Source organism: Homarus americanus, unplaced genomic scaffold (genome assembly GCF_018991925.1).
Source record: "Homarus americanus isolate GMGI-L3 unplaced genomic scaffold, GMGI_Hamer_2.0 scaffold1438, whole genome shotgun sequence".
NCBI lineage: Eukaryota > Metazoa > Arthropoda > Malacostraca > Decapoda > Nephropidae > Homarus > Homarus americanus.
Window position 1 is genome coordinate 41,158 of NW_024753943.1, and position 23,664 is coordinate 64,821.

The 23,664-nt window shown below is 40.6% G+C and overlaps 1 protein-coding gene across 12 annotated transcripts in view; it reads right to left on the reverse strand.

Moving 5' to 3' along the window:
* The window catches only part of LOC121855658 (myosin heavy chain, non-muscle-like), a 206,732-nt gene that overhangs the window by 21,122 nt on the left and 161,946 nt on the right, over positions 1-23,664 (reverse strand). For 7 of the 12 annotated variants that reach the window (XM_042350728.1, XM_042350732.1, XM_042350724.1 and 4 more), the window contains 7 exons: positions 18,475-18,495; positions 7,415-7,423; positions 3,437-3,529; positions 2,958-3,120; positions 2,029-2,172; positions 314-420; positions 39-146 (listed from right to left, as the gene is read on the reverse strand). In XM_042350728.1, coding sequence (XP_042206662.1) covers positions 39-146; positions 314-420; positions 2,029-2,172; positions 2,958-3,120; positions 3,437-3,529; positions 7,415-7,423; positions 18,475-18,495 — 645 coding nt within the window. The remainder of the gene's footprint in view (positions 1-38; positions 147-313; positions 421-2,028; positions 2,173-2,957; positions 3,121-3,436; positions 3,530-7,414; positions 7,424-18,474; positions 18,496-23,664) is intronic. The other 5 variants (XM_042350730.1, XM_042350725.1, XM_042350731.1 and 2 more) reach the window with 3 other exon arrangements.

The following is a 23,664-nucleotide window of genomic DNA, read 5'->3' on the forward strand; positions in this document are numbered from 1 at the left end:
TAAAATGTTTCAACAAGTCCATGATACAATGACCTTACCTGCTCTTTGTTCTGTGCTTTTGTGACAGTCTCACGACCCACTTTGATGCGTGGCTTCAAGAATCCTCTCACCAAGTCAGTCACATTAAGTCCTAATAGGTGGGCCACCTAAAACAAATAAATAAAATAAAATACTTCCTGTAACTGTTAATTTGTCTCAAAACCTTACAAAAATGGTTACAATAATTTGACATTCAAGTTTCAATAATTAAGGCCATTAATCTACAGTGTATCTGTTGGATGCTATTCTCACTTAAAAATTCTCTATACAGTACCTGCTGGGCGACAGTATTGTCTGGGAGGGTAGCCTGGTCTGAGCTACGTTCCTGCTTGAACTGCATGTTACCAAACATTAGCACAGCAGACACAGTTCTGAAGACAGCTGTAGGGTGTTCACAGAAGTTAAGAAACAACAACTACAATGGAGATTTTGTTGATGTTGGAAGATATCCAACATTACAAACTACATTATTAATCACTTAACTGAATCTGTGGGCACATCACCTATGCCTTAGATTCCATAATGGCATTAGCCCCAACTTAAGATTTATATAAATTTCTTGTTTTTACTTAATAATGATTATAAAAAAGAAATCTCCCCCAGAGGATAGCATTCTTCCCTATCTAATCATATTTTTGTCCTCACTCTATAAAAACTTTTATTGATAATATGAAGAAACATAACATTTCTGAGTTTTCACTTGGAAAGTACGGTGTTGAGTTGTGCTGTAGTACACGTAACTACAAAAATACAGCTCTAACAGGCATTTTTGTCTCTGTAGCTCAATAAAAACAAGTGTCTAGTAATCAAGTACTACATGGAACAAAACACTGAAAAATTCATTCACTCTTACCAGTAGTATAGTATTATATCTTAATAATGGTTAAACTCGCCTAATTCACGAGATTAAATAATCAGTTGTTCTCTTCCCACAACAAACATTTGTTATTTAATACTTTACTACAGTATTAGATAAAACACATTAAGTACAGAAAGACATTGATTAAAGTTTTTGAACGCAGCAAATTTCCATCAATGTTTGGATGATTTAGCTGAAGTAATTACCCTGAATTCACTCTTCAAGGAGTTGTCTGAAAATCGGTATAATGTGTGGATAAGCCAGTGAGATTGTGGAGACATTGAGCCATACAAAGCTCCATGCAAGAAATGAGGTGGTAAGGTGGCTCAGCAAGGAGGATTCCCGGTAAGAATGATAGCTTCAGATATTCTGGAAGGAGAGTGAATCTGTAACAGGTAGTGGAAGGTGGAGAAAGTGCTAAGAGGTGAATGTGGGAATTTGGGCTCCTGAAGCTGCTACAGTAGTATGAAAGGATCTGATGACTGTCATCTGCATGTGCCCCACAAGTTGGACTAAATGAGGAAGTGAAGGAAGTGTTCTGGGACAAGTTGATTCTTGTTGTGTCAAGAGCTGGGTGGAAGATTGTCATATTGAGTGGTGAACTAAGTGGTTATGTCTGTGTACAAATCGAGGGTTATGAAATGCTGAAAGCATCAGGCAATGTAGGCGTGTCAATGGTGACTGAATAAACACTAATGCAATCATGTTGGAATGTACTGTTCCAGACAACCAGAGGAAGAAAGTGATCAGGAGTACCGTACAGGTACTTACAACGGTATAGGCTATGCACTTTCAAGTGGTACCTACAGAGGTCTGAAGCTACTAAATCAGGTTATTAAAGCTGAAGAAAGTGATTGGGAACTGATAAAGGAGGTTCTACAAGATAAATATCTAGGTGGGGGTGTGTGTGTGTGTGTGTACACAAACAGTAGACCAAGCTGTGAATGGGTGCCTAATCTTATAGTTAATCAACTGAAGCTGGTCGAGTGCAGAGCTTAGTCAATAGTGCTCTGTATATGCAGTATTCTTAAGCCCTGGGGCTTACTGGACCAACTTTCATTAGTGTTTTGAATTTTATTTCACATATTCTAATCTAAACAAATGGTGCCACTGAATGTAAATATACTTACACTGGATATCTTCATTATTCATTCCCATGATCTGCATAGCTTTAACAGTGGCTTGGAACTCAGCGACCTCATCCATGCCTGGCACCTGGATCTTCCCTCGTGTCAGGAAATTGTAGTGCTTAGGATCTTCCAGTATAAAATCCTCTGTGGATTGAAAAATATTAAATGTTAAAACCTTTACACAGTAATACAACAGCAAGATGTGGTGGTTCTTGACTGTACAATAAATATAAAGATATGCTAAATTTTAGCCAAATGAGATTAAAATTAAAAATTTGGTAGTGACCTGAATGCAAGAAGTAAGTTTCCTCAATGTACAATCGCTCAAAAATCTGTCTTTACAAAATTGTGTTAGACAACAAAAACAATGGTTGAAGGATTATGATAATCCTACCGACACAACAGGAGCTGCAGTTTTCATAACGAAATTCATCAAACACCCCTCTATAGTGTTATGAGCACTTGTACAATAGTGTATACGGGTATAAAACAATGTGAATAATGAGCATTAGTAAAGTGGCATACAACTGTACAGTACAGTACTCTAATTTATACTCTGATGTACAGCACCTCCTCCACTCTCTATAAAGCTCTTTGGTACCACTGTAAAGTTGCCTCCAGGTGTGTTGTCCCCCCCCATCCCCCGTGTGCTTCTGTTATTCATGTGGCAAGAAAACACTTGGAGGTGACTTTACATTAAATAAATCTCAGGTTAAGGAGCACTCAACTTGTACAATCCTATAACAACTGATTTGGCTTAGGATAAAAATGGATTCACAAACAAAATTACTTATTGCAAGTTTAGGAGTCTATGAATTTCATGAGAGAATTTCATAAATTTAAATGAATCCAAAACTAATGTTCATGAAGTTTTCTTACATCCACTCGCTATATAAATTGGTTTTAGTGATAAGGAAAGGTAAACATACTTCTCTGCTGTTGGTTAGCTCCCGCCAACAACTGGTAGAAAATGTGGAATGTGCGTTCATCAGATGTCTGACGAATGGCTCGGGACTTTTCAAGCAGGTAAGTTTCAATATTGGCACCGGCAATATAACCAGAGTTGTCAAAGTTGATGCGGATGAATTTACCCTGGAAGTATCAATAAGGGTGTTACTCTAAATACAGTACTTAACATGGATACAGTATCACAGAACACTGAATCCCTTAGGAGATATTTCTACTTAACATGTTTCATGTCCAGTATATATCACCAATATGGAGTGAAATAAATAATTTGATACAGAGGAATGAATCAGGATTTCCTCCCACTACAGTATGGTGTCATCATAATTAAATTATATGCTGCAAATTTTGGATTCAATTAGTTTATAATTTTTGGATAATTCACAGGTGAATACTGTATCAACATTATCAAAAAAAAAAATTATTCCCTAAATGGACTTACAAATCTTGAAGAGTTGTCATTTTTTACTGTCTTGGCATTACCAAATGCTTCAAGAATGGGGTTTGCTTGCAGAAGCTGTGCCTCGAGCTCTCCCTGTAAAATAAAAGTCTATCAGCTAAAAGTTATTTATATTATTATTATTTTTTTAACTAATGATACCCTAGCAACAGGAGTACAGTATTACATTGTCAAAACCCTACAGCTAGATGAGAATTGGTGTATTTTAAATTAAAATTTCATTACAAACAAATACTCCCGCACTTGTGAATAATGAAATGAATACAGTACTGTACCGTACTTTATGTAATGTACAGGAGATTTGACATTAACTTTCATCTTACCAGAAAGACTTCCCATAAATTTCAATGCCAATGATACCTACCACAAATATACACTGTACATAGTAGGAATTTGCAAAACTACAAATTCTGTTACCTTAATTTGAAGTTATTACAAAATATTTAATATGCATGAAAGTACAATTCAAGTAGCCTTCAATTTTAGCACATCCATCAGAAAACTATTAAAAAAATTAATTTATGAAGACAACTTGACAAAATCCTGTTGTAAAAATACCTATGTTACAATCTATTCCCATATTTTACTTTATCACTAGACAAAGAAATATGAGAACTATCTCACCTGTCAGGTTTATAGTCTGTACCCAAAAATACAAAATAAACAATGGAAAAGCAATACCTTAATAATGCATATTTACAAAGTTGTCCACACTGTTCTCCAAGACCACAATGGTTCTGCATCATGACTTATCAGGTCCTCCACATTTAGTGGTTACCGGTTAGCTATTCTTCAGGATTTTCCATTCTACCTATTACGACCAGCATGATAATTCTAATCTACCTGAAATATCTAACATAATTAAGTTATTTTTTCTGCTAGAGTACTGTAAACATAAATCCACCCAGACAGCACTACACTACAGTCTGATAATCAATAGTAACTTCACCCCTAAAATTCCATAAATATTATGGTAGTTTACACAAACTAACAGCCTTTTAATTAGCCCAAAGCTATAATTGCTGGCAGAGGCTGCTGACCCATGTGTATGTCTACTGACACTGGCAAGACAATGCAGTCTCTACTAGTTGCCAGCACAGGTCACCTGCTGATGCTAGTTACTTAACTTTATTGGCTACAAACCTCCTTATTGAATAAAATTCAAAACTGTTGAATTAATAAAATTAGTGTAGTGCACACAGTTCCAAGCCATAAAAATCATGCTGTTATTTAATTCAGACATGCATGTGTCACCCCCCCCCCCAAAGCCATCATCCATGATAGCTGCCTGGTAATACTTTATGTACAGTACAGTACTTCCATGTAAAATGGCAAGATTTACCATCACAGCATAAACCAACACAGTATTATACAGGCATGTACAGGTATATATTAAATGCATAACCTGTACTTTTCTATATACAGAAGCAAATGCCTTGAAAACTTATGCATTTAACACCTTCTCAAAAAGTACCGTACCATGCTGATGACCGTGTTAAGAGAAAATAGTACCAGTGAGCCCTAGCTGAAATATATGTTTCCCCACAGTGTAGAGTTCTAGTCTTCCAGTAAATTACATCATTATTAATTAGATACGAGATCAAACCAACTACAGTACAAGCATACCACAGAAAGTCAAACTGTGAAAACAAACTGAAAATAGGGGTTCAAAATGTTCTGTCCAGGGTTCCCACTGTGGTCTTTGTTGAAAAAAACCGACTTTTCTTTACCCCAAAATATTTTTTTCTAGACTAGTTAAATAAAACTTAAAGGCAATTGGAAGCTACCTCTTTCCCATAAAGAAACCTTTTCTGTGAAGTACTGTGTAGTAACTACAGTACAGGTAAAATGACAACTGCTTGTCCAGAATTTTTCATTAACTAGTGAACCCCCCCCTCCCACACACACTGGGATTAGTTATATAGACCCTTTGTGACCAATACTCTGTAATCCCTCTGCACTACCATTCACATAAAGAGTGTGGGGGTGCACAATAAGCTAGATGATGGTAGTGGCAAAATTAAATCAAATTAAAACTACTGTACTGTACTTGACAGATTCACAAAAACCAAGTACAGTAGAGCCAAGCACCTGTATTTCAGAAAGGTGGGTACACAATGCAACAGACAGAACTGACCAGTTCATGAAAACTTTATTTTAGTTCTTTTTATATATAAATGAACAGGTAGTAAATCCAATTTTCTTTCAGTAAAATGTACTGTATTAGAGTACTGTACTGTACAGTACAAGGTTATTACAATCATTATAATTGGAATGACAAAAGACAGCCACTTCCATGAAAATTAATCCAACACGTAATAAATTTTCATCTTTTCTGCCTTTTAAAATGTTTTAAAATTTTTGATCCAATAAAAACATTACTTACTGTTTCCTGATCCAAAAAGGGGGCATATCGTTTCTCATTGCCAGGGGGAACCCTGTTCTAACTACAGTACTAAAAACATACAGCATTCCCCTTACATCGAGAAATCCAGAAAAAATACGAATGCCAAAAGCCAAAATGATAAAGTCATTACAGCCAGGGCCGGATTAAGCTTAATAGGGGCCTGAGGCACAGATCAACTTGGGGCCCCCTACCCTCAAGGTATATATAAATAACAAGAACAAAAATACCCAAATTTATCAGTGATTTCATCAATATTAAGCTTCTGCAAAATAACACATTTAATGTTCATAAGAGACAGAAAATTGAGACGTTACTTGGACATCGTTGAACGAAGTTCATGTTTAATACGCTTCAACTTCGAGAATTTTTGGATTTGGGGGCCCCTTAAAGTCGGGGGGCCTGAGGCTAGTGCCTCAAGTGCCTCATGGTTAATCCAGCACTGATTACAGCCGAGATTCTTCTCAACTAGACACTACATACTTGTATTAAAAACTCAAACAAAACAAAAATAATAATATAACCGAATTCACCAGCGAAATGTGACGGAGGTGTATAATACATGCTCTGGATGATGATTAGGGATCTGGTAGTGCTGCGGTGAATAGGTACAAGGTATCTACAGGGTGTTCTTTAGTGGTTACCTATAGTGCTCCATCTAAATACTATAGAACAAAACAGGGTTGGGTTAGAAGTTGCTTAGAATTGAGAACAAGATAAATCTTTTATTTATACAGGATATTAGGGTTAAGATTTGACTAAGGATAGGGTTAGGAAATAAAACTATTTTTTTCCCAAACTATAAATAAATTTATTCTCTTATTTTCTAATCCTAGCTCACTCTTAACTCTACCCCATTTAGTTCTATGGAAATGTAACACCGTATAGTAGTAGTGATGTAGAGTAGGTAATAAGTGTTGGAGTGGAAAGAGTACCAGGAGGGGTGGATTGCTGGTGGTACAGGAGTAACAGCAGTGATGGTACAGTGATGGAGCGGTGATATACTTATTGTGTTATGGTAGTGGCAGTACAATACAATACTAGCAATGATAGAGTGATAATGGTACTAAGACTGTTGTGTGGTGGTGGGATAATATGTTGGTTAGAGGTGCATATAGCAATAGGTGGAGATTAGGTACAGATTGGCGGCACTCAAAGTTATCGTGAGTGTGGTGCTAACGTATCAACAATAATGATGGGTAGTAGTAGTAGTAGTAGTAGTAGTAGTAGAGGTGGTGGTGGTGAAAGTATGGAACACACAAACAACAGTGGTTGTGAGTGAGGGAACACGTTGCCCACATGTGTGACAATATCCAACAAGATATGGTGCAAGTTTCTGAGTAAAAATACACCCGTAAAATAAGAACTACAAGAGGCATATTATATAAGCATGAGATATTAACAGCGCCCATAGACTACCTACCACTGAAGGTCCACCGTACACACTTGCCAACCCTACAAAATGGGCATTGAGCAAAGGGCAGATCAAAGCGCAACACACACACACACGTGAGAGCGGGCGACAGGCGGTGGTTAGTAAGCAGACCGTTCCTTACCGCAATGTTCTGCACTTGCGTCAGCCAGAAACACAGCAGCAGCACCAACAGCAGGAGGCAACACCAGCAACAGAAGAGATGAGAAAATACCTCTTATCAATTAAGATAAAAATTTACCTTTAACAACCTTGGCTTTGTTAGCATGTAGCACCTTCACTCCCCTATTATAACTGCAGTTCAACATGCAGGTCAGTCATTTAAATACCCAGAAAAGAAATGAAGATTTTTTTAATAAAAACTGAGAACAGAGGTTACATTAATATGTAAGGCTAGTGTTCAATACTCTTTAATATATTAAAAACAGTACTGTATTTTGGTTACTTGCTTGATCTATTTACATAATATTAGTATGGTTACTATCCAATACCTTTTGGCTATGTACAAGTCTCAACATGTATCATACAACTGGGGATGCAAACAAACACTGAAGTACTATGGGTAATGGAAACTACTAAATTACAAAATGGGGAAGTGTATGACAGTACAGTATATTGAAGAAGTCGTACGATAGAATCAAGTAAGGCTCTTGCAAAATATCATTTACAGGAGAGGAGCTACACTGTAACTACTGCAGTGCTAAAACAAGTCTGTCTCAGTTCAGTACAGTATGCACAACATTATAAAGTAATATACTGTAACACATAACATGTGTACACAAACCTGTAGCAGCCTGCAGAGTACAGTATAAGTGATTGTATACTGTACACATTAAGTACTGTATCTACATAAACCTGTGGTGCCCGACACGTACAAATGACTAAAAACTCTATTTAATTTAGTGTTTACACTGACAGGTGTTGCTGTACACCAAAATAAGCCTGCTTAATACTAATGTATGCTTTCTACCAATTTTCTTAATAAAAACTTTAAGAGGTCAAAGTCTAAAACATTAATGATGGAACTTTATAATAGAGCACTGGCGCATAAAAAAAAAAAAATAGGTTGATTGACTAGATAGAATATCTGGTGTCACGGCCAGCGGCCATTTGAAGCCTAAAAATGTATATATGAAGTTATAACTGATAAAAAAATAAGTTAAGATTAAAACCACTAGTGACCAAGTACTGCTACGGCAGTTCAAAATTTAAAAAGTCTACCTTCAGGTGCAGAGCTTTTCCCATCGAGCACCTTTGCTGGCATTTGCCAGGAAATGACTCCCCAAGTCCACATGACCGGGACTCTCCGGTTTTTATAAAATTCTATTAATTGTAATTACAAGTGAAAGTAATCACTCATAAAAGTAATTAGATATAACAAGATTACAGTAAAGGTATGCCAAAAAACTACTTCATTACTGTAATCTATTACAGTTGCTTCATTACTCACCCACCACTGGCTGTGCATAGCAAATTAATGATAATCAGATGGTGGTAACAACCATAAACTTTTTACGTCCATTGCTGTTACAGTACTACTGTCACCATCTTCTGACCCTTAACTAACTGAAGTATCCTTGCCCCGACTATCACCAAAGCCACATTATCAGTTCTTCTTATCTTAATGATCTCCCTCTATTTTGTAGTTATTTCAAATACTAAAACCTCCCCTTCATCCAAAAAATATAAATAAATATTACAAAATTTTGTGGTAAACAGATAGAATTTAAGTTCCAATATTTTAGAGAAGTCACAGGTGCCACAAGTGCCCCTCCCCTCCCCTCCCAAAGGATGTATGGCCAACTGTGGTGGTAGAGTATTTACTTATAACCTTACTACAGGTGTAGCACATGAGTTGCAAGTCTCTAGCAGAGACTGTACTGTATGGTATATTCTAAACAGAGTCAAGTTAGAAAGACAAAATGATAGACTATTCATCAAAGTATCAAACCAGCGGCCATCCTAATACGGTTCCATGACAAAACCCCAACGGGGTTGTCATTTGTCAACACTAACCTAACCTAAACATAAGCGTTTTATTTCATATATGAGACTGGGGTTTTGTCTGTTGGGGTTTTATCCGGCCACCCCTAATATGTGTGGGAATGTTAAATTTAATTATGGAGGTTTCCCATGTAACATTTTATATCCAACAGGACAGCATAGCTGCAGCCTTCACCAAGCTTCTCGAATGATATGGCCATCGTGGGGGTAGCAGAGGAGCAAGAGCTGGAAGTGTGTTGTTCATTAGTCGAACACAGGTTGGCCATTATCACACCTCATCTCGCCAGAGGCGCAACCAATTTACCACTAAACCTGCCCGGGCCACCAGCCACATATTGTTCCATTTTCACAACCATCTCCCAAATGTTAAACCAACTCTTGATCAACAATAATATTTTGTCTCCAAATGCTACCCACACTAGCATTCGCCATCCTTTTAATGCCATGTGCTGGGTGAAAGATGAGGGAGTCGTTAATATGATGGAGAGCTGATATTGTTGTCCCAAGGCAGTGTGAACCTCTACTGGTACTCGCTACAGCTTGTTGGGTTTCCTAAACTTAGCTGGCTGGGACTTTCACAAGTAGAGCAAGCCGGGCGGCACTGATCAAAAAGGCTAGAATACAGTTGCGGTCAAGTGGTGGTAATGGTGACTGGTGGTGGTAGTGGTAGTGGTGACTTATTGGTGGGGTGGTAGTGAGACTGATGGTAGTAATAAGTGGTGGTGCAGTGGTAATAGTGAGATTGTAGTAATAAGTGGTGGTGATGTGAAAGTGGTGTTGCTGTGATAGGGATGACTGGTGAGTGGTGGTAGTGGTGACTGGTGGTGGAGTGGTAGTGGTGACTGATGGTGGAGTGGTAGTGGTGACTGGTGGTGGAGTGGTAGTGGTGACTGGTGGTGGAGTTGTAATGGTGGTTGAGTGCTAGTGATGAAGTGGTATAGTAAGAGCAATCACGCAGTGTGCTTTATCACACACTTGCACGTACTGACGGAGGTGGTAAGTGTCCCAGCCAGCCAGCCAGACCTGAGTACCTCCCCTCCTCCTACCTCTCTCACCACCGCACTAATACTACACATCACCACCTCCCCTTTACAACCCCTCTACTGTTACCTACTTACTATCTACACCCGCATCACTATAAAATTTAACAAACTCATTACCTAAAAAGTACCTACTCTCTTACTCGTCGTCTTGAGATTTGGGGAAAAAATCGGTTCCTTAGTTTAAGAACACTCCTGAGAATGCCAATGCTGTACATGGCCGACAATAACTTTACGTCAAGTTTACCAAACAGTCACGATTATTTAAACGATACACTTCCTTTCAATTAAGCTAAAGCTGACAACATTAGGTTGGTACAAAAACCCGCTTCTTGGTTATCAAACAGTTGCTAAAGGTACAGTGCATACGTCGCATGATAAACTACTATACACTTTTAACCCCTGAGAACACATTAAGTTCGCCGTGACCTTTGATAATGATACGCGATTTAAAAAAAGAAGCAATCCACTTAAAAATTGTATCTACAAAATTCCCGCACTCACAAGCGCAAAACGTAATGAAAAACCATCGCAACATTGTGCTTGGTGCCGACCCCCCCACCCCCGATTCCCTCCCCACCTACTGTACACTTAACCAGATTAGCAAATCATATCACCATCTACTCCCCTCCGACATTTTAAAATGCCAATTATGAGTTGTTTTTTCAGTTAGGTTCTTCATTTTCCCATCAGCAGCGTCAACTTTTTGCGAGTTGTGTACCTGCGTGGCCTCCTAACAGGCGCCATCACTCGCTACTTCACCTCCCTTTCCACTGTTTACATTTGAACATTTACTTGGCCCGCTACTACATTCCATATTACATAAAAAACTATTAATTATTCCAATCGCCAATTTTAATGTCCTGACTATCTTAATAGAATAGTAAAACTTAACTCAAATGACCCTTATTTAGTCCCTCTTCGAGAGCACCATCCACCTTTTGACGCCATCTTTCGAGGATCAAGACCAGTTTTAAGCTTCGTGAAGTCATGGAGAAATATTACTCTATTTGTTAAATTTAATGTTTCTTTTTCTGTAGTGGCTCTTAAATCCCGTCAGCCATCGTACACTTTTTCTCAACTTACACCCTGAAGAAAGCACCCAGTGAGGTCCTCTCCTCAGCTCACACAATCAACCTAACCTGTTCCGTCGCTCATTTTCGCAACCTCTTGCGGGGAGAGAGAGATACACGAGGCCAACACACAGATAAGCCATCAATTAGAGAGAAATGTAGGTTTGAGTTCAGTGATAACCTTGAGTTTGGCGATGGCTCCTCCCCAACCATCTGTCAAACAAGCTGAAACAGAGAGGCATATGGTTACCCTGTGGTCTTGTCTTTACTTGGTACAAGACACCTTCCCTTCACTCAAGTTATTACCCATGCACAGCCGTTTTCTAGGGCATGACCAGACCAAGGTAGTGTGAGTGGGTTATAACATGTGCCCCACCAGCTGGTAGGGAGGGAGTGACCCGAACGATCTTGGGTCATGATCTCCCCCCTCCGGCAGTCACCGCTCACAGGTAGTTGCGGCTCTGATGCAACACAACACTACACTGCACTAAACTTTTTCCAAGCCCTCAGCGCTTATCTATTGACACTGATCATTACCTCCCTCCGCTTGATTGCTACATCACCTCACCACGTATCAACAATCCATTTACTTTGACGGGTGCACAAGGCAAGCTCGGGAAGCAATCTTTTAGAAGTAATTTGTGTTGGCAACTGTAAGATAATGATATTCATTCCAACACTCAAGATCTACACATGAAGGGTGGTACTTGGGTGTTGGGGCGCGGCAGATGGCTCGGGAAACAACTGATACGCCAACCCCGGCGGCCCACAGCTGTAGCATCAATTAGAAAGTTCAGGTCCTTCGTGAGAAACTGCAAGGTTACATAATTTCCTGGTAAACGGACATTTCTACACGTCTACTCAACATGGGAGGCTCAACTTCTCCAGTATCTGAGTTTTCCAGACGTATCCATCTCACCAGAGCAGACTAACAAGGTGACGACTCACTGAACGCCCTTGATGGTCCATGGTGTCGCTCAATTAAGAACATCACTTTAGAATGGGTTATTCGCTCCGCCTACCTACACAACACATCGCCTCCCCCAAGACAACAGTACTCCCCTCTATCTCTTGTGTACCGTCACCCCCACAAGGAGCAAACTACTACGAGTTTCCACACTAAATAAAGCAATGGGGGGAAGAGTATCCCTACTCATAAGTGTCGCCCCGAGTGCAGGACAAAACCTTCGTCCTATATACCCACTACCATGCAAGGGAGAGGCTAAAGCAGCTGTGTTGAAGTCTTAGGTCAACACAGCTCACTTACGGTGTTCATCAACCCTGGGCCGTGTGACAATCCCTACCCTTCATCCTACCAGTGCAAAGCCCACACACTCACCTGAACTTCGCTACACTGACCCAACTGTAATCTTCTACATTAAGAAAACACGTTAACCTTTTTCCGAGCATGGAAGACTTTAAATTTAAAACATACCCATAAGGTTACTCCATCAATAATTATAATTGGCCTCCTACGGAGTGTGGATTAAATACTGCACAGTCCTGCCATTGAGCACATTAAGTCATAATTACGGCATTAGATTTGCTGTAGTGTTAATCCTTATACTCGTTAATTAATATTTTCTGGATTTTGTTCAGCAACAGCATACTTTTTAAATTAATTAAATTGGTTAATATGGCCATTGTTTGCAAAGCATAAATATTGTTTTGTCCATAATTGATAAAATCTTGTCTAAGTGTTACCGTGATACTATCAGATTTTTATTACATAATTGGTATCCTGATATTTAAACAACCAATAAACTTTAAAATTTACTTTAAAAACCTTTGTAATGATCAGTATTGTATACAGTACACAAGGACATTCAATTACCAACTTCACTCGGGTTACCAGGACAAGTGTGGGCCATGGAGTCGACGGGGCTTGTAAAGTTCTTATGGGGGTAAATATTTGGGTCATAATACTCGAGACCAAATTAGTGTAATGCCATTTAACAAGTTCAGTGTTATGTCAAAAGTTAATTTATGTCTCTAGTTTTCACGCGACCCATAGCCGAAACTCTATATTAAACAAGGGCGTTTTTTGCAGAATATATCAAAATATGGGAGACAAGCAGGAAGAAATTGGAGAAAGGATTTCCAGTGTCCTGGCTCAACCCGATAGAGAAAATATAAACTGCAGTTGTGCATTAAAATTGTCGCAGACCTCTCGCTGCAGACTTGCGCTAACCTGAGCAGAGCAGCACACCACGCACGTATCTTTACCTCTACAGATAGTCACAGAAACCAGTGTTAGTCCCAATACCAGGACACCCTCTTAACCTCTACATCACCACCCATCCCTTGCTCTCTCTACCACAACCGAACACTAACCGTACTCATTTTCTCTAAGTTTACGATGGAAAAGGTGTGTGTGTGTGTGTGTGTGTGTGTGTGTGTGTGTGTGTGTGTGTGTGTTTTACAAGGCCGAAACTGGTGAGTTAAGTTGGGGGGACGGGAGATCGGCAGCGACTAACCTACCTCCCACCAGTAGGCTACACAGGATATCTAGCTGTAACCATGACTATTTTTTTTTAATGGGGAATGACACTGTTGGTGGTGATGGGTCAAACTAGCAGGAGGTGCAACACTCTGGTGGTGCTGGTATGAACACCTGCTTCCTCCTACCACTTACTCATAATATCACAGTCAGACTTTGTTCATTACATCCTGGACGCCTGGTGCCACATACTATACAGTGTGGCTTCTCAAAGACATTTAAATCTTGGTTCCGAATCAATAACAATTTAAAAGTGATTCCTTGTGATATATACTTTAACACACTAAAAATCCTTTCAACACTAGCTAACTTAACTTTCACCACCATTGAACCCTCCCAATACATCACAGGCATCACCCAGGGCCAGACAGGGCAGGCGCTAACACGCTTCTCAACTCGCGGCAAGTAATGGTGTAATGATGAGTTGGATATCGGGCGAGGTGGTTAAGAGGTCATTTGTGCTGGACGCCAATGGGTGCCGCCCACCATTTTGGCAACATGAAGGATGGTCTGGCCTGACTAATGCCGCGGTCACCATAAACAGAATCAAGAGACTACCACACACGGCCCAGCCAGCACCTGTCCTCAGGCTGATGTATCACTTGACTGCTTCCTCCTCCACGCAAGCACAGCATCGCCTGCTAGTATCTTCACCTTCAACTTATAACAAATAAAAATTTCAGTAAATGGCATTAGTATCTTATTCTTCATATATCCATTTCCAACACTAGAAAAATAAACCAAATTACAAAGCATCTTTCAATACAAAATACAAAGGTAAGCGAACAACCAACGCAACTAGGTCGCCAGTAAACAATCAGAGCGCGGAATTTCGAAACATGGAATCGCGTTTAAAATCTGGCTATCGTCATTAAACTCACTTATTACCATAATTTCCCAACGCACAAAAATTTACCACCTACACCCCACCCAGAGACAACGTTATGTTCACTTCGTTTACCTGAATAACTTGTCCTGGTTTAATAATGATTAACAATGTCATCAACTGGGTGAATCCCACAAACTCCCTAATTTCTATTTAGCCCACCTCCACTGTCGTGTATTACGGTATATGACAACGTCTTAGCATAGACACATGTAAGCATTTTGTAGCAAATACAAACTAGGGAAGTCCTACAGGCTACAGCTTACATGAAGGTTAAACACGTGACGCCACCTTATAATCTCATTAAGTGAGCCGCAGAGCACATAGAACCTAGCTAGGTCTTCTTCACCTACCTCTACATAAATTTAATGTTAGTAACATTACTAGACCACCTCATTTGAAAAAAAAAAAAAAAAAAGCACTCGTAAAATGTATCGGTATGTCCCATACCATCGGCTGGCGGGACAGCTAGCGACGTAAGATGATGCACGGTAGAGAGACAAGATCAAAACAACCAATCAACCCCGTAGTCCTAGTGGGCTAATGCTGTACCAGTCAACCCCCCGACCCACACTAACAAACACGCCTGGACTCCCAGCATACGACCACCACGGGTACTGGTGACCATAGTAAAGCAGTCGGTCATCCACCATGGCCTTTGTGCTCTTGTCGCAGCAAGATAAAGTGGTGGATGGCGGTTGTATTCAGCCAAGACAGGCTCTCAACACTAAGTACCCACACATCTGCCACACTTAAAGTACTTAGCCAGGTATATCAAGTACCACGCCCATCTTTACACCACAAGCACCAAGTGACAGGCGGCCAAGAGGAATTTAAAAACACCCCTAAACTGAACTCTTTTAAAGTTTGTGTCAGGCGATGTAGTAACCAGTAAAAGTGTTGGTAACATATGGTAGTTACGATCCACTGCTCTCTATATCACCCAGCAAGAACACCATTATCTTAAGTGTCCCGCTGAGTCGTATAAGTTGCACACGGTCCCTTGAAGAGCTAGGCTACCCTGGGCGTTTAAGACTCGAATCGCTGTTCTTGGCAGGTAACGATACCGAAGTGAAGGGACACCTTTCTATCCAGGTGACACGGCCACACGCCCTACAGTTCCATTTAAACCAACAACTTCTTGCACAGTTTCTCACAAAAAGTATACTCACAATCTTTATCACTGAAAGCATCGAGAATGTCGTTTACCAATCCAGCATTACAAACATACTGTTACACAAGCCTGCTGACTAGTAAACAGTTTGGATAATTTGGAATAATCTTGAAAGTTGTAAAAGTAAAACTGGTCGCCACCTTTACATCAGACACTATAGTACAGTACTCCACTTTCACACAGTCTTATATAAAAACACAAGCAAGAAGGAAACGACAGCAGGCTTACTGGTCCATACTAGGCACCAATGTTTACCTACAGTATATTTGAGGCTTCCCAAACAAAAGAAGCTTTCCTTAAACTTGTGTTCTTGACCAGGCACAATTCCTTATACAGTAAAATCCAATGGGTCATAAAATTAACCGAACTAAAAGAAACAGAATCTAGTTAATGAATCTTCAACTATGTACACCTGACATTCCTGAAACTAACTTGTGTTGTATGTACTGTATTTGTAAACTAACTTGTGGTGTATGTACTGAATTTGTAAACTAACTTGTGGTGTATGTACTGTATTGTAAACTAACTTGTGGTGTATGTACTGAATTTGTAAACTAACTTGTGTTGTATGTACTGTATTTGTAAACTAACTTGTGTTGTATGTACTGTATTTGTAAACTAACTTGTGTTGTATGTACTGTATTTGTAAACTAACTTGTGTTGTATGTACTGTATTGTCAACTAACTTGTGGTGTATGTACTGTATTGTCAACTAACTTGTGGTGTATGTACTGTATTGTCAACTAACTTGTGGTGTATGTACTGTATTGTCAACTAACTTGTGGTGTATGTACTGTATTGTCAACTAACTTGTGTTGTATGTACTGTATTGTCAACTAACTTGTGGTGTATGTACTGTATTGTCAACTAACTTGTGGTGTATGTACTGTATTGTCAACTAACTTGTGGTGTATGTACTGTATTGTCAACTAACTTGTGGTGTATGTACTGTATTGTCAACTAACTTGTCAAGAGCCTGTGGAGACGCACCAGGGAGGGATCACAAGTCTACACTATTGTTACACACTTGTTCAGACCAATAACGCCTTCTTCAAACAAACGGAAAGGTCACTTCTTTCATACATAATAAAAACCTACAACAAAATTTCCTCTCCCGTTCAATCGTAAAATACTTTTTCAGGATACAGGATGAACTAAAGTCGAAATAACCAACGGGCGGAGGTCCAGGTCAATTGACAAAAGAGTTTTCAAACTATTCCGTAGGGATGAACATATTATAGAAACCAGATAAATGTTCCAACTAGTCGACACGTGTTAACATAGGTCATAGGCAGATGATGAACACAAAAAACGGGCATCCACACAGAATTATTAGCTGTTCTTTACACACTGTATGGATACGGTTATAAATCCCGTTTATAACACAAAGTTGTCATTACATGGTGGGAAAGTTCTCCATCGAGCCCAAAACAGTTAAAGTGACCCTTAGTGTGAAATAGGGTGCCAGAAAATGTTAATAACCGCACTCGCCCGACACCTTACTGCAATACAGCTAATTGTATCCGCGTAACCGGAAACAGAAGATCACAAGGATGAGTTGCTAGAAACAAGACACTCAAACTTTCTCACTGTTAAACTTAGCAATTACACTGCTCAACAATAACAGAGGTCATTGGAAACACACAAACACACACACACACACACACACACACTGCACCGAGACAATCGCACTGCTACATACTTAAGACGTCGGTGACTGAGGGGCACACAGCCCTTTATATCCCCATGCAACTGTTGTTTATATTAGGAGGGAGGCAGCACCAGCAACCTCCCCCGCCACCACACAACTCCCTCCACCAGACAACACTACCTCGCCAACTGACCAAATGAGCCCAGTGCTAAAAAGTCCCAAACTAATCAAATCTGACCTTAGGATCTCAGGACTGGGGTTCACTTAACCTACAGTATAAACCAGTCACTCCACATAAAAAATTTCAAGCAGTGGCCTGACAAAAGGATGGTGCTGGTGAGACTTATCCTACCTGGACCTACTGTACACACATGAGGACCGAGTGAGCTGGACTCGTCAAGTCCCCATTAAAATAATCACCGAAAAAAAGGTTACTCATCAATTAATCAAAGTTGGGTTATTTCTCATTAAGTGAGATGGTCGATTTTGTATTATTTCAAAAGCTTAAGTTGTGCCTCAATCATAAGACACTCAGCGTTTTGTCTTTAAAAACATTAATAGATTATTTAATAAATAATATTGTTACGAGTGTCGAGGGAATTTGATGTTTCTCAATACTATGAAGGGATATAACGGAAATTTCAGAATACGAATATATATATATATATATATATATATATATATGAGGTCAGTGTGTGTCTGGATTTAGAAGTGCATGAAGGCGTGAGGGTCCGGCTGCCCCCGTAGCCCCGCCTAGTGTTAATACTAACTAAATACTAAAGGGATTAAATCTCTCGTCCGACTAAACAAGGTGAGGAGGAGACTGGTGGGTCTCCGCGCCATAGTCACAGCCTACCTTGTTCTCTTGGTGAGCGGCCTGTAATGGTGAAAAAAAGATTATCATAGCTGTCGCCACCACGGTTCAACCTCTCCAACACGTTATACATATAAAGCAATGCACACAAAAAAATAAACAATAGTTCTCACATTAAAGTTACCTCATCTCTGTCCTGAAACCAAACCTTTTAAATATAAATAAAAGTCCAGACGAAAGGTAAACCACATAAAAACTATCTTCTCATAACTCATGCGTCGAAAGAAGTGTTGAGAAACTTGAGTTACTAAAACGTCAGTAGCGACTTTCATAATGGTGATATCCAGTTGCCTGACAAGCTCCACCTCACAACTTCCTGCATATTCACCTTTTTTCAATCTTTGAACACACACACACACACACACACACACACACACACACGCCCTAATATTAACTGTATAAAAACTTTATCCATATACAACACAACATTTACAACAAAATCTCCTTCACAATTTGTAAACATACACTTTCATCCTTCAACAAGTTATACACACTCACACGGACATCAACAGGAGGAACACACATGCTATTCCCCGTATTAGTATCATGTTAGAGGTTAATACTATAAATGAGATACTGGTTATTAACTACTCATGCTTCTAGGTATCGTTAAAGTTCCCATTTTGAAGACAACGAAAAAGAATTAACATCCATGTGTTAGCGAATCATTCACCACGTCCTATAGTTTATGCTCTGGGTCGTGACTGAAACGAAAATACTGTACTGTATACGTAGTCCTCCAGTTTCCATAGAATGATACCCAATAGTCTCTCTATGGCAAAGTTGTCCTGGTGAAAATGGGTCCCATAGGCATTACTGCCCAATAGGGACAGTGTGGGTACAACACACTGTATAATAAAGCCTTCGGTACAGAAGGACGCAGTATCATCGGTAACTACACTCGACCGCCTTCACTTACCCAAATTGTAAATATTTGCAGCTGGGTAAACAGAGAGCACCCGGGAACCGAACCACCGACCCAAGGAACAGGAGGCAAGTGCTGTATCAACTCGACAGCCGTACTTTTGGTGCAAGAAATGTATACAATTCATTCCAATACTAAGTCTAGGAACCTTAAAAATTTTCGTGCCAGAGCACCATACGGTTACAGTATGGTGGTGGTGTACCGGCAAGGACGCGACCAGATTTTTTTTTTTTTTATTTATTGGACACTCCCCTACATCCTTGTGTAAGGTGAAGCGCAGAAGAGTTTACAGCGCCCAACAGGGAAGCATGCTAAGTTCATGCTTGCCTTTATGTCTCATGAGTTAAGGGCGTAGAAGCCTGTAGAGTTAATGGTTTATGTCATCAAGTTATTGGAAGCTCCAACAACTTGTCCCTGAATACGAATTCGCAACTTTCGACTTACAACAGGTACCTACTTTACTGCTAGGTGAACAGGGACTAATGGGGGCTAGGAAATATGTCCAAACAACTTCCACCGGCCCGGGAATCGCGACCAGACTCGGGGTAGACTCAGCCTAGTTCATGGTGACCTCTGACACCACGACTACACACACCACCACATAACCACCTGCCCGCCTCCCCTCTCCCTCTACACGCACACGTACATCTTGCTTCCAGCCGGTATGCATCCTGAATTACAGGCCAGCCCCAGGCTCGGATGTACAGTACCGGGACTGTTGCTTGGCTGTCATCCAGGAGCGATCATGGCTAAGACACGACGCCGGTGGCATGGGGTCAAGCGTCGGGGTCAAGTGGGTTTTACCTTTCACCAAAGGGGGGATGGGGGCAGCACGTTGGTTATACTAGGGGGATGATGATAGGGGGAAGGGGGGGGGGGACGTGTCGGATCTTAAAAACTTAACTACACAAACTTATGAGAGTAAGAAGCAGAACAAGTTATTGTTAATATAAATAAATCTTGAATAAATAAAGCTTCGACTCCGCCTCGGTACACCATCAATACCCACAAGTCAATACAAATACAGCTTCGCTGACTTTCTAAGACTCCTCCCGGTCTCCACGAACCGCATGGCATATACTCTGCCCATAACTTATTAATTGCAGCCAGTATTACCTCCTGGCCATAGACGAACCAGAACAACAAGGGGCGACGTGCGGAGTGGCTTTAGCAAGGGTTAGGCGGCGAGTGTTCCCGAGGCCACACCTTAAACCATGTTTATGGATGAAGACGACTTGCAAAACAGAGATTATCCTGTAACGAGACCCAACAGAGGGCCCCGAGGCTGGATTCCTGACAGAGTTGACCCTCCAGTGACAGCCACAAGCATCAATCATGTTGAAGCACGCCATCACCTCCACACCGCCCCCCTATCACCAACAGGAGGAAACGCGCACCCTCCCTATCATTCCGTCATAAACGAACGAGCAGTTAATAAGCAGTTGTCGCCTAAGCTGTGACGTGACGGTGGAAAAAACGCAGACTGGTTCACAAATAATGACAACGTTGCCACGATTTTTTTTCCTTACGAAATCTTCACTTTAATTCAATGTGAGATTTCTGCCGTACTTTATTTATCTTAAATGTTAAACCAATCCAAGACAGAACTAGCGCCTGGCACAACTAGTCTGTTGACCGCTCAAGAGTATTTTACCTATTGTAGTCGTTTAATTACGTGTAGCGGCATTATATTTCCGTTAATACTATAGATAGGAGTTATACACGTCCACCTTGGTTTAATTTTTAAGTAACCACGCGTAAAAAAAATCTAATTACAGACAAAAAGGATTTCTACTCATCCGAAAAGAGTCAGCACAATTATGACCTGACTCTCAGTGACAGGTGTGACGATGTTGCGTTACGGTGAAGAAGTTCATGTACAAGTGAATACTGTATCCTTTGAAGGATTACATCTGCACAGTAGAGGTAAACTTACACTAACGGGTTCAACATCCATAAAGATGACTCGGTTCATCACACTAGGTGTTAAGGTAACCTATATGCAGGTAGCAGCGTCATTTTCATTAATCGGTGTTAAACACAACCCATCTACGCTAAATTTTCTCTGGATAAATCAAGTCCTGCGAGGTTACTACTATAATCATTGGTTCCATTTAAAACATTTTCCTTGTCACTATCGTTCATCTGCCTGGGTATCTCTCCACCAAGCTGGAATATATGTTTCACCCTTGTGACCCGTCCACGACACAGTACAACTAAACACCAGTGCACTGCACCTTATACTCCCAGTGGATGATCTAGAGTTTTATATCTCAATTTTGGACGAGTGTATTAATAACCTTGTTACGCGCTCAAAGACCTTCGCCGATGAAGAGCAAGAACATTTTAACTACTACTACCGTGGGTTATCGGTGGGTCGTGTCGGTGTTTCTCTCCGCCAAATTCCTCCCAGTAAACAACACAAAGGTGGCGACGACCCCTCGCCTGGGGCCCACAACGACCCGCGCCTTCACACCCTCAAGGACGCAACTCCCGCTAACCTGCGGGGTCCACACCACCTTACGGCGCCGCCCTGCCCACACCCGGGTCAGAGATCAAGGAGGAGAAAGTCACCACATGAACACCCCTTATTCCCCTTCTTCCACTTACTCGATTCTATGCTGTTCCTGTTCTCAAGTTCGCGCAGGCTTGTTTTAATTGTCGCGAACCTTCCTTCAAGCAAGTATATGAAACTACGGGACTGGGCATAACCTCGTTGACCATGTCTGAAGCAGACGACCTCCTGGAACAGTTCACAGAGGAGGTTTATGACGAGAATGATTCAGTTAACGTGGCGTCCGCTGTTACCAAAACACTGCTAACCTCCACTACAGTGGCTTAAACACTTGAAATCATTAACAATAACCCACCAACTTCACTTAAAACACTTTATCTCTCCTTTGCCTCTTGTCTCAAACTCTCGTGGTGCCCACCTCGGTACCAAAGGGCTTACAAGAAATTCCATCTCCTACACAGCCGCTCACAACTTTTTCCTCCATCTATCAGCCATTACCACATCTTTACGCTTGAGCACAACTTTAAAAACTCCATAAGCCGTTTATCATGTTCCCGGGTGCACCTTCAAGCAATACACCACATGCCGAGTCATTGGTACATCTCCAACAGTGACTCGACTAATTACGACTGTTTTAAGAGGTGGTGGTAAAAAATGGTAGAGGCTGGAATGCGTTAGTGTGGAGCAGGCAGTACATCACGTACCATAATCCGCCCGAGGCCTTCAAGCTCATCAACGCTACACCTAAAGTACCCGCGCCGAGTCATGTTAGTCTCCAGTCTCGACCTCCCACTGCCCACCCCCAACAACCTCCCCTCCCCCACAACCCCTGCCTAGCTTTCTTCCCGCCGACTGACACTTTTTTTTATCATGTTCGAATGCTCACCACCTGTACCCCTAATCTAGCCCACTGTCGCTTAATGAGTCTGCTAAGTGGTCCTACCAAGCAGTTTTCCTTCCCTGTATAACTGAACTACCATCCTCGGCACGAAACCCGGCCACAGGGAACGTCTGTGTCGGAGGAGTATTTCCCATATGGTGCACTGCCGGAGAGCCATCACACCGGAGATCTCGGGAGTTAACCTCCTTAGCACGATCGCTGCTCAGCTCTACCCCCCCACCTTCAACTGCCACCCCACGTACAACAGGGCCACACTTACCAACGGTACACCACCACCAAGAGGTTGTCCAGGGGGAAGGGTAGTACACCCAGCATCCAGAGCAGCGGAGAGGAGAGAGGGAGGAAGCGGCGATCATAACTATAAATCCCCACAAAACGCTGTTTTCCTTTACAAACGCCCTAATAACTATACTGTATATTATCTGGAAAATTTCCCGTTCTCACTTAAATTATGTGGTTAATCTATACTTAACCTACAATTTCAAACAAAGACGAAAATAGACAAATCGTGGATGCCAAGTGCAGTTTCGAATTACGAGAATAATCTTCCATGTGTTAAAAAAATAAGAATATTCGTAAGTATTAAAATGTGAAAAAATCCAAACGAGGATTATATATATATATATATATATATATATATATATATATATATATATATATATATATATATATATATATATATATATATATATAAAGCTATTAACTCTTATTTGAAGTTTAGTCCATCAATATATTTCAACTTCATATAGCTTTCAACAACAGCGTACACGTTACGAGCGACTCGATCATACTTAATTTTACTACGGTCATTGAATGGTGCCTTATATGTAC